The 12,204-nt window shown below is 46.8% G+C and overlaps 2 protein-coding genes across 2 annotated transcripts; both read left to right on the plus strand.

Moving 5' to 3' along the window:
- Positions 1–331: 331 nt before the first annotated feature.
- LOC306941103 (uncharacterized protein) lies at positions 332–10,336 on the plus strand (the record flags this gene model as incomplete). Its single annotated transcript, XM_079526409.1, has 5 exons — positions 332–653; positions 754–900; positions 2,039–2,110; positions 6,652–6,774; positions 10,314–10,336. The coding sequence occupies 5 exons, from the start codon at positions 332–334 to the stop codon at positions 10,334–10,336; spliced, it is 687 nt and encodes a 228-aa protein (XP_079382535.1).
- A 131-nt stretch (positions 10,337–10,467) lies between these two features.
- On the plus strand, positions 10,468–11,976 carry LOC306941105 (excitatory amino acid transporter 1-like; the record flags this gene model as incomplete). The annotated part of the gene is made up of 1 exon (XM_079526420.1): positions 10,468–11,976. The coding sequence occupies one exon, from the start codon at positions 10,468–10,470 to the stop codon at positions 11,974–11,976; it is 1,509 nt and encodes a 502-aa protein (XP_079382546.1).
- Positions 11,977–12,204: the final 228 nt, after the last annotated feature.

Here is a 12,204-nt window from a genome sequence, read left to right on the forward strand (position 1 = left end):
TATACTAGGAGTGAGAGAGACAGAGAAGATGATATGAATTCACTGTCTGTATCACAACAGAAAAAATAACCTCGCTACATGTTTTTAAAACGCAACAGCTGATCACATCAAATGTAGTCACACTGGCTCAGGTCAGTCAGGACATTCCACGTTGCCACCATCCAGCTCTTATCAAAGCACATGTCGGAGTTCTCAGACGCTCCTTTGACTTTATGCAGCGTCCTAACTTTCCACTGTGGACACTATGACGTGTCCACAATGTCCCTGCAGGCAGGACGGAGAGGATAAAAGGCGTCTGTGGGGTATAGCACTATAGTGACTCGGCGGAACGATGAAGGGTTGTGAGGCTTTGCTTGTGTTACCGTTCTGTCTGTTCGGGGCCGTCGTGGCTCAGCCTCAGGGACAGAATGTTGTGGTCGGAGAGAGACCGAGCCGTGCTGAAGCAGGTACCCTCTTACAACCGGACCTTTGGGATGAGCTGAAAGAACTGCGAGACATGGTGGTGGTACAGCAGGAGAAGATGAGGAACATGGAGTCCAGGGTGGCAGCCAGCGAGGAACGACTGGCAGCCAGCGAGGAAAGACTGACAGCCAGCGAGGAACGACTGGCAGCCAGCGAGGACGAGTCCAAGAAGCTGAGGATGTCGGTGGCAGGTTAGGATGGTCTAAATCTAAATCTGTTGCAACTGTACAGGGTGAAATGTCTTTAAAAGGTTTCCTAGTTTAACGTGCGTTTCTCTGTGATATCTTTCAGCCATGGCTGCCAAACTGACTGCTTCCGATACCCAAGTCAAACAGCTCCAGACCAGACTCGGCACCAGTGAAGGCCAGATCCAAGACCATGAGTCCAGACTCGGCACCAGTGAAGGCCAGACCCAAGACCTGAAGCAAGAAAGTGAAGGTAATTAGAATGTTCATTGAATGCAGTCGGTAGCAGCAGTTGTGGACTGCAATATCAATACAGCAATATAAAAGTACTCCATTAGTAAAAGTCTTGAATTCAAAACTTCATAAAAGAACAACAAGTATTGACATAAAAATGCACTTAAAGTACCAAAATGTCCCGTTTCAAGTTTTCAAATATATGATCAAAACTCATTTGAAAATAGCACATCTACAAGCTCACAATGCGTCATATTGTGACACATTGTGAGCTTGTAAATCGGCTATTTTCAAATAGACAAAATGTATATTGGGCTGAAGTGGTTACTGTATGTTTTGTAATAATAATAATCTAAATCTACAAAGTAACTAAGGTTTTACCAATAAATGCAGTGGAGTAAACGTACACTATTTGGATGAGAAGTAGTGGAGTTGGAAATTGGAAATACTCAAGTAAAGTACAAATAACTCACAATTGTAGTACAGTAGATACTTTACAGTGTTGAAAAACAACTTAGTTTGGGGTTTGTTTCCGCCACATGCTGACTTAAAGGACCACTTCACCACTTTTCAATCTTCATCTCACTAATGTCCCAAGATAAAATAGAAATACCACCATTTTTCCTACTCAGTCTGTGTCTCATAGGAGGGCTGTGGGCAGTTCAGAAACCCGTCCACCAGTGACCACCATCGATGGAGAATGCAAGCTAATAGAAACTGCAGGCTTTGTATTCCTGAAAAGTTACCATATATAATCTATAGACGGGTTTCTGAACTGCCCACAGCCCTCCTATGAGACACAGACCAAGTAGGGAAAAATGGTGCTATTTTATCATGAACATTAGTGAGGACCAATTATAATTAAGATAGGTTGAAAAGATAAGTTGTGACGTGGTACTTTAACGCTAGTGTTGTGATGTAATGTCTTGTATTTTAACCCATTTTGGACTGAGGCCGATTCTAATAACGCCTTCTAAATCCTGAAATACTTCAAATATTTATATAGCGGAATCAGATTTTTTTTGTAATTTTTGAATACTGTACATACTGTACAGAACCCCAAGAGGCGAGGGGTTCCCGTCCAGAAAGGTTAGAACACCAAAAGTAGTATTTCTGATGGATCAAACTTTAATGCTATAATGTTGTTGTGGTTTTAGCCCACCGTGCCCGGCTGTCCACCATAGAAACAAGGCTGACTGCGGCAGAGGGAGAAGTGCAGGGACTGATGAGTAAGTATGTTTAGCAAACATTAGCATTCTAGATTCAGGAGGGTTGTATTGAGGGGGAAAAAATCACACCCGTGTGAAGTGAGGGGCGCTTTTATCATCGTACATCATCATGCATCATCTCATACTGGCCAATCAGAATGCCTGTTGCCACAATTTTACATCCTATTTGGCGGACATTTTGACCTAATTTCTCCTTTCATTGCAAAATATGAGACGTGTGGGGACAAGATGACGTACATTTTCCCTTCATCGTCAATGGCATTTAATGTTTGTGTTGTGGACAAAAGCTGGGGACAAAAGCTTTATATAGGAGGGACTAGCGCCCCTCAAAAATGAGCCCAGGTTCTTGAAGTCCTTGACTTCCTTCAGACTTCCTTCAGAGCAGCGTTCTGTCCTGTTGTTGTCAGAGGTGGATGCTCTGATGGAATGTTATAGGTGATAACCTCAGTTTTCTTGGCGTTCAGCCGGTGGCCAACCTTGGCACACTCTGATTCCACTCTGGTCAGGAGCTCCTGAGCTTGTTCCACGTGGTCAGAGAGCAGGCTGATGTCGTCTGCGTAGTCCAGGTCTGTCAGGACTACTGCTGGGTGTCTTCTTGACCTCCTTGGTGTTATGGTGAGGCCAAGATCCTGCTCTCGTCCACTGATGGCCTTCCTTAACGCGTAGTCCAGGACTATGACAAAGAGCAGGACAACATGTTTAATACATTTGATTGGTGTAATGGCTTCCCTTGTCTAGGACAAACATTCAGCAACCCCCCAAAAAAGCAGATCTATAAGCTCACAGCACATCATGTTGTGAGTAGTTTGGTACTGCAGCCTATAATATATTGATGCTGTCGGGCAGAACCCTCATATCTCATATTTTAACTTTCATTTGTAATTAAATAGAGGTTTGGGCCGCTACGCGGCCCTCACATCTACTGTAGTAACCTATAGGCCTGCACATTGTTACACAATGTAACGACATCTGTAGCCCATGGGTTCCCAAAGTGGGGTCCGGGGACCCCTGGTGGTACTTGAGGGAGTTCCAGGGGGTACCTACAGTGTAGCTCAATTAGAGATAGTTAGTAACCAAATGGACCCTTATGGGTCTGTAAAGAGAGTGTACAAATGGACTCAGAGTTACATTAACAGTGGTTTTACTATATAAATTGGGGTACCAGAGATAGAAATTCCATTAAATCGGGGGTCCGTAGCATAATGCGTGTGAAACTGAGGGTCCATTAAATGAATATGTTTCGGAATCACTGCCAGAGCCGTCGGGGTCACTGGCATATGTTTTCAAATGGGGGTCCGTGGCCATGAGTACCACAGACGAAAAACAGTCTAAGTCCAAATTTCAGACTGACCCCTCCACGAAAAGGCCTTGTTGTCCTGAACCCTTATCTATCATTTATATATTATGGATCAATAGTGTGGACTTAGACTGTTATTCGTCTGTGGTACTCAAATGTTGATTTGGGGGTCCGTGGCATAATAAATGTTGATTTGGGGTCCGTGGCCTTATAAATGTTGATTTGGGGGTCCGTGGCCTAATAAATGTTGATTTGGGGGTCCGTGGCCTAATAAATGTTGATTTGGGGTCCGTGGCCTAATAAATGTTGATTTGGGGGTCCGTGGCCTAATAAATGTTGATTTGGGGGTCCGTGGCCTAATAAATGTTGATTTGGGGGTCCGTGGCATAATAAATGTTGATTTGGGGGTCCGTGGCCTAATAAATGTTGATTTGGGGGTCCGTGGCCTAATAAATGTTGATTTGGGGGTCCGTGGCCTAATAAATGTTGATTTGGGGGTCCGTGGCATAATAAATGTTGATTTGGGGGTCCGTGGCCTAATAAATGTTGATCTGGGGGTCCGTGGCCTAATAAATGTTGATTTGGGGTCCGTGGCCTAATAAATGTTGATTTGGGGTCCGTGGCATAATAAATGTTGATTTGGGGGTCCGTGGCCTAATAAATGTTGATTTGGGGGTCCTTGACACAAAAAAGTTTGGGAACCACTGCTGTAGCCAATCACAGCGCTGCTATCCACGGGCCCGGAATTCAGCCTATCACAGCGCTGATATCCATGGGCCCCAAATTCAGCCTATCAGCGCTGATATCCACGGGCCCGGAACAAACAGACAAACATTTTGCCAAATGTAATATATAATATAATTATATTAATTCATATAATATAATGAATGTCCTACTCAGTAGGACATTCATTCCAAGAGAGAGCGAGAGAGTTGAAATATGGAGATATGAGGGTTCTGCGTTTTTCAATATTTTCACTACTAGCCTACTTCATTTTCACTACTTGTGTATGACACATGATGATGTCTGATGTGTCATACACAAGTGGTGAAAATAGCAGATCTACAAGTTCACAACAAGGCGTTGCAGTGCGAGGTACGCAGATCTGCTGTAGATCTGCTAACTTCTTCAACTCCGTAAACCTGTGATGTGACAATAAAGCTGATTCTAATTCCACTCTTTTAAACCATGTTGTAAAGAATGATTAAAACTAAAATAATGTTTTTTTACCATTTTATATTAAAACCAGCAACATTAGCGGAGCGAAGCGGGTGATTGTAATCCGTGGGAAGTACATGTCTCTGATGTCCTGGTACAGTGGACAGACGGTTAGGAAGTACATGTCTCTGATGTCCTGGTACAGTGGACAGACTGTTAGGAAGTACATGTCTCTGATGTCCTGGTACAGTGGACAGACGGTTAGGAAGTACATGTCTCTGATGTCCTGGTACAGTGGACAGACGGTTAGGAAGTACATGTCTCTGATGTCCTGGTACAGTGGACAGACGGTTAGGAAGTGTAGCTCAGGTGGTCTTTACACGAGAACGGTGTTCATAGGAAACGGCAAAATAAAGTATCGTTTGCTGGTGTCCCTTTAGACGAGAACGGCGTTTTCAGGAGGTGAAAACACAACAAAGTGAAACCACCTCCCAGAGTGGAAATCTTTGAGAAGGCCGTTTCCTCCCATCTCCATGTAAACAGGCAAAACAGCGAATCCGCAAAACTTATGACATCATGGCTCACGTTGGCTCACAGCGCATATGTTTATTACATTGATGCAGAGCCATATATGATATAATGGAGTTCCTGAACAAGACTACGTGCTGCTCATCAGCGATGGTGAATGTAAAACCATGATGTAAATAAAATGCCTTATTGTGCAGCAGCGTTTATGTAGCCTAATGTATTATAAAATATATAACCATCCAGTGGCGCGCTCTGCCTGCATGCTCTGGGCTGCCTGTCAGCCTGTGTGTCACTCGATGCGTTATAGAAAGCAGGCAGCGAGCGACGGACACAACCACGTTGTGTTCTGGAAGCGTCATTCAAAACCCTGATAGGGTTGCGTGAAGGGGTTCTTCTTATACGTGGGTGACTGGTCTATTTGGCAGCCCGTTACCGCCACCTAGCGACATTATAGCGTTTTCATAAAGTGTGCGTTCTCGTGTAAAGGGTCAATAAAAAATGAGAACGCAACGGGACTTTGCCGTTTTATCTGGAGACCGCCGCCGTCTAAAAGAGGTGTCAGTCTCTACCTCGTTTTGTGTGCAGTGGGTGCATAGTCTGTCTTCTCTTGGGAGCCAGGTCTGCCTATGGGGGAATTTCTCAATCGTAAGACTGTTCACTGAGTCTATAAGGTTTGTAATCCATTTTCTCTCTCTCTCTCTCTCTCTCTCTCTCTCTCTCTCTCTCTCTCTCTCTCTCTCTCTCTCTCTCTCCGCACGCACTGTTCTTTTGGGCATGGAGGCACAACGCTGAGTGCACTGAGCACAGACAGCAGCGCAAAATGTTTACAAGTTTATCGAGATGAAGAAAGTCCCTACTCCCCACACAGTGACAGCACTCCATGTTTAGGCACATACAGACAGACAGACAGACAGACAGACAGAATATTCTGTAGGCTACACTACAGTGTGTTTATGTGTTTCCTTAAGCAATTGATTCATGTAGGCTACTCGTCCTCATATTTCGATCAGGGCTTCGGTCTCCTCATTCGACCACGTCTATCCACGGTAACGGGACATCTTTGCGCTGCGTAAAATATGCCTTCTCCGTCTCCAACTGTGCTTAGCTCCTCACCCGCCACATTGTTTGCTTCATTTCCTTTATTTGCTGCGGATTGCATTCACACCTGCACCGAATCGAAATCAAGTGCGATTGGAAGCGAAGCGAAACCCCCGTTTTTTGGCGGAGTAGAATGCGGTTCTTTGATGCACATGCCATGCCAAACGAAGCGCACTTTCCGACAATGTGCAGCAGGATTCGTTTTAATCGCAGTAAAGCTTTCTGGTGTGAAGGCGACCCTATAGAGCGGAGCGGTCATTATCAAGAAATAACAGACCACTGAATTCAGCGATTGACCAATCAGAAGCTTTGATAATATTAAACAATAATGTGATTATGCTCCTGTGTTGACAGACAAACGGAAGGTGGCCTTCTCTGTTGGTTTGGATGGTGATGGAACAGTATCAGTACATACGTTCATAATGTTCTAACCAATGTGATAATGCTCCTGTGTTGACAGACAAACCAAAGGTGGTCTTCTCTGCTGGGTTGGGCGATGAATTTGGACCATTTCTTTTTGCAACTACTCTGGTCTACAAGAACATCCACACCAACATCGGCAACGCCTACGATCACTTTACAGGTTGGTGGAGATTACTTAATTAACTTTATACAATTGGCTCTCACCAACTAATTACTGCATACACGATGTGCATACTGTAATATGAATATAAAACTTGCAATGTCTTATCTGACATAAATAAAAGGCAGCAATCTAAATACAAGTTTCACTCTGAAATCAATTCTAACCAGTGCGTTTTAACAGCAGGAGAAGAACGGCGAGCAACATGAGAATTTCATTGGCTATCGCCTACTCACCCACTATCGCCGGACGATGTCGCCCAAAAGATGAATTATTTTCATCTTTTCGGGCGACGTTCCTCCGCCCACTTTTCGACCACTTATCGCTGGTAGTTTCCGGGTCCCATAGACAAATAAAGCACTTCCGGAAAATTCGCTGTCAGGATATGAGAGAACTTTAATCTCATTTGTTTTAATTAACGGTGCTATAAATGTATCACCATAATCAAATAGGCCTATTAAATGTTGTTTTTTTTACTGTGTGTGTGCGTGCGTGCGTGCGTGCGTGCGTGCGTGCGTGCGTGCGTGCGTAGGTGCGTGCTCTCTCTCTCATACTGTAGGCATCTTCAAAGCGCCCGTGAGAGGAGTCTATCAGTTCACATTTACCGCGGCTCACTACTTGATATCTGAGCCTGTTCAGGTCCTCATGTATAAAAATGAGCAGTTACTCATTAACAACTGGAGAGCCAATAACCATGGGAGTTTTGTATACTTATCTAGTGGAATCATCGTAGAGTTGGAGGAGGGGGACCGGGTTTACATGCGTTTGCCTGCTAACCGGACACTCTTTGATGACTCACAAAACTACAGCATATTCAGTGGTGTCCTGGTCTATCCTATATGTAACACTGGCAACGCTATATTCCATTCATTTAAAGAGCTACCACAATGCTCTTATTCATCCAATAAATGCATTGAAATACACTGTTATCTGTCTATAGCATGATTTATTTGATTATGTTTCGAGAGTATTTCTGATTTATGCCATGGGACCCCTGGAGCACTGGTTCTCAAAGTGTGGTCTGGGTACCCCCAGGGGTCCTTTATAGGAGGGAGGGAGGGCGGGGGGGGGGGGTAGCAGGGGGTCCCCAGCATAATATCTAATACAGCATCATTTTAAACATATTTCAACTTAAAGGACCACTTCACCACTTTTCAACCTATCTTCATATAATTGGTCCTCACTAATAATCATGATAAAATGGCACCATTTTTTTCTACTCTGTCTGTGTCTCATAGGAGAGCTGTGGGCAGTTCAGAGACCCGTCCACCAGTGACATCATCGATGGGTAATCCAAGCTAACAGAAACTGCAGGCTTTCTAGTCCTGAAAAGTTGCAATGCGAAAATGGAAACCATCGTTCTCACGATAATAAAAATCTAAACATTTTTGTAAAAAAAAAATCTGTCCAAGGATGATGTCAATGGTGGACGGGTTTCTGAACTGCCCACAGCCCTCCTATGAGACCGAGTAGAAAAAAATGGTGACACGTCGCTCCAATGAACTGCAGCGGCCAGTGAGGCATCTATATTTTTTTGAGTGGTGTAAACCACTCCTACAACTGGCTTTGTTGTGCAGAAAAAATGAGCATGTTCACCCTGTTCACCCGGGTGTGATTTCATTACACTCCTACAACTGTCCTTGTTTGTGCAGAAAAAATGAGCATGGTTGCTATGTTCACCCTGTTCACCCGGGTGTGATTTCATTACGTCAGACATGATTTCATTACGTCAGACAGGCTATATTACACCACTCAGTTCACACGGGTGTGATTTTTATATCTATGATTTAAATGCCCTGCTATCCACCAAACGGTTAGATCATGTGCTTATTGGTGCTTGCTGGTCGTGGGTCTCACAAATGCTAGAGCCTGCAGAGTTGATCCATTCCTGTGACAAGCTCATGCCATGTGCTGAGAGGGAGATGGTGTGAAAGAACACAGACACAGAAGTTCTCACCACTGCTGTTTTGTTGCGATTGATTTTAGGTTTTGATTTTATTATTTTATCTATTTCTTTGGTACTGATACTTGTCTTGTTGAGTCTATAGACAGCTGTAGTGTGTCGCTGGCTGGCTGGCTGGCTGACTGTGTCCATTAGATTTCAGAATCAGAATCAGGTTTATTTTGTCACATCACATTACAAGTAAGGTGGGTGAAATACTTGGTTGTGCAGACACTCATTGCAGTTACAGGGGAAGGTGACAACAAATTGAGCTACACGGCTGCAGCCATATTTCGGCGCTGCCCTCAGCTTACTTGCATCAGAAAAATTAAGAAAAGAAGAAAAAAGAAGGATAGGGGGGGGGCAGAGTTGGGGTGGGGGTCTTGACAGAGAGGGAGGGGGGGAAGGGTGCATACATCACATCACATTACAATTATATTGTATCGTGCAGGCACAGAATGTTCTTGGGTGGGGGGCAGGGCGGGTTGTAGGTCTGGGCACCAGTCAAAAAGCACTACCCTCACGCCACTCTTCAGGTTGGAAGGGTAGGGGGAAAAAAGCCGGAACAGCAGCGGGTGGGGCTTGGGGTGGGTGGGTGGGGGGGGAGGGAGGCGTGTGGTGTAGGAGTGTGTGTGTGTGTGTGAAGTGTTCGTTAAGTTCATTGTTTATGTTTGTGTGTCCTGAGCTGCCCTCCTGGATTTGGATCCCAGGGTGGCCTTGTCTCAAAGTCCAGATAGTGAGAGGAATAACACGGCAAGCTGTACAGACTGCGTGGCCTTGGTTCCCAGACGAGAGCACTCTCAGATGCTGTGTGTGGGGGGGAGGTGGGGGGGGGGGGGGTGCGCGTGATCTTCTCCACTGCATTCGCCATGAGCCTATTTTTCCAGATTGTGGCGAGAAAGGGATTTTTGTCTTACGTTGTAATTTACTGCCCTAAACAAAGATTCAAATCCATAGACTTGGCTGGCACGAATGACGTCATAATTTACCCTAAACAAACATTAAATTCTATAGACTTGGCTGGGGACGGATCATTTATAATTAGGCTCTAAACAAACATTAAAAGTCCATAGACGTCTGTCCTATGACGTAGTTTTGAAAAGCCATGCATCAGAGGTGCTATAGCTCCCCTCAAAAAAAAACGTTCACGTCCATATTTGGTCATGACTGACTCGTAAACTCCTCAAAACCCACGCTGAACAGCATAAAAGCAGGGTGTTCCTCAGTTAGATATTGAGATTGACTTCCGACTCCGCTCGATCAATATATTATGAATATAGCATATTCAATATGCTCAGAGACGGCCTCCTAAAGGAACTCGACTACCCTTGCTGTAGTCACCAAACCCTTGCTGTAGTCACCAAACCCTTGCTGTAGTCACCAAACCCTTGCTGTAGTCACCAAACCCTTGCTGTAGTCACCAAACCCTGATCAGAGGAGCAAACATCTCGTTGTTATTGCGTTCCGATTGAACCAGTCAACCAACAATCAATTACCGTATTTTTCTCTCAAATCTGAATTTTGTCACATCAGTTTTACAAGTAAAAATGTGTTATGTCGTTTTTGCACATAGTTCCATTTGTGTAATTTTTCCAAGATAACCAGTCGCTGCGAGAGTGAGGTCTAGCCAACACAAGATAACTATAAGAAAGTTAAGAAGAGATCAAGGCAGGAAAGAAGAAAGTTTGAGCGCTAAACAGTAGACCTACAAAATAGATATTTAGAAGCTAATGGGTAGCTAAAGGGCAACAATGGAACGGAGAGCCAGCAGTATGAAGGCGAGGATCCGCTCCATCATCACCGGGCAGAACGTCAGAGACTTCCTAACGAGGAACCTCTTCGTTCTGCTCACCATCGGCGCCATCGTAGCGGGCGTGATCCTGGGCTTCGCCCTGCGCCCGCTGAACCTCACCGAGCGGCAGATCAAGTACTTCTCCTTTCCCGGAGAGCTGCTGATGAGGATGCTGCAGATGGTGATGATACCCCTGGTGGTCTCCAGTCTGGTGACGGGCATCGCCTCTCTGGACAGCAAGGTGTCGGCCAGGATGGCGAGGCGTGCAGCGGCCTACTACGCGGTGACCACCCTCCTCGCCGTCCTCCTGGGCATCGCCATGGTCGTGATCATCAGGCCGGGGAAGGTCGGCGGCGGCGGCGACAGCCCTGGCGACCCCGAGGTTTCCGGCGGTGGGACCGTAGAACCGATACGGGCCGCCGACGCCATGTTGGACCTCATCAGGAACATGATCCCCTCTAACCTGGTGGAGGCTTGCTTCATGTCGCACAGAACCACGTACAGGAAGGTCAATGTGACCGTGGCCCACAGCAACAACCTCACCGTGGAGGAGCTAGTCCCCGTGGCGGTCTCCTCTCCCGGCGTGAACGTCCTGGGCCTGGTGGCGTTCTCCCTGAGCCTCGGACTGGTCGTCGGCAACATGAGGGAGCGCGGAGACGCGCTCCGGGACTTCTTCGCCGGCCTCAACGAGGCCGTCATGAGCCTCGTCGCCGGCGTCATCTGGTACTCGCCCGCGGGCATTCTGTTCCTGATCGCGGGCAAGATCGCGGAGATGAGAGACCTCGCCCAGCTGGGGAGCCAGATCGGCATGTACACGCTGACCGTCACGGCGGGCCTGCTCGTCCACGGCCTGCTGGTGCTGCCGCTGCTGTTCCTGCTGGCGACCGGGAGGAGCCCGTACGGCTTCATGGGAGGGCTGCTCCAGGCGCTGCTCACGGCGCTGGGCACCTCCTCCAGCTCGGCCACGCTGCCGGTCACCCTGCGCTGCGTGGAGGAGAACAACGGCGTGGACGTGCGCGTGGCGCGCTTCGTCCTGCCCGTGGGCGCCACGGTCAACATGGACGGCGACGCCCTCTACGAGGCGGTGGCGGCCATTTTCATCGCGCAGGTCTACGACGTGGACCTGGACTTCGGCCAGACGGTCGTCGTCAGCCTCACGGCGACGCTCGCCAGCGTCGGGGCGGCGGGCATCCCCCAGGGCGGGCTGGTCACCATGGCGATGGTGCTGGCGTCCGTGGGCCTGCCGATGGAGGGCGTGACGCTCATCCTCGTGGTGGATTGGTTCGTGGACCGCGTGCGCACCGCCGTCAACGTGCTGGGCGACTGTCTCTGCGCGGGCGTCGTGGAGCACCTGTCCCGCGACGAGCTGCAACGCGGGGATCCTGAACTGGGCGACCCCGTCCAAAGCGGGGATCCTGAAATGGGCGAGAACGGAGACACGATACTTCCAGTGGTGGAAGGTAACTAGGTACTGTACAAGTAAATTTTTTAGGTATTTCTCCTTTACTTGAGTAATTCCAATTTCCAATACTTTTACTTGTACTCATTTCAGAGGCAAATATTGTACTACATTACTCCGCTACATTTATTTGAAAACTTTAGTTACTATAGTTACTTTGTAGATTTTGATTATTATTACAAAACATACATTACCCACTTCAGTCCTATATACATTTTGGCCATTTGAAAATTGCTG

The sequence above is a fragment of the Electrona antarctica genome (genome assembly GCF_951216825.1).
Source record: "Electrona antarctica genome assembly, chromosome: 17".
NCBI lineage: Eukaryota > Metazoa > Chordata > Actinopteri > Myctophiformes > Myctophidae > Electrona > Electrona antarctica.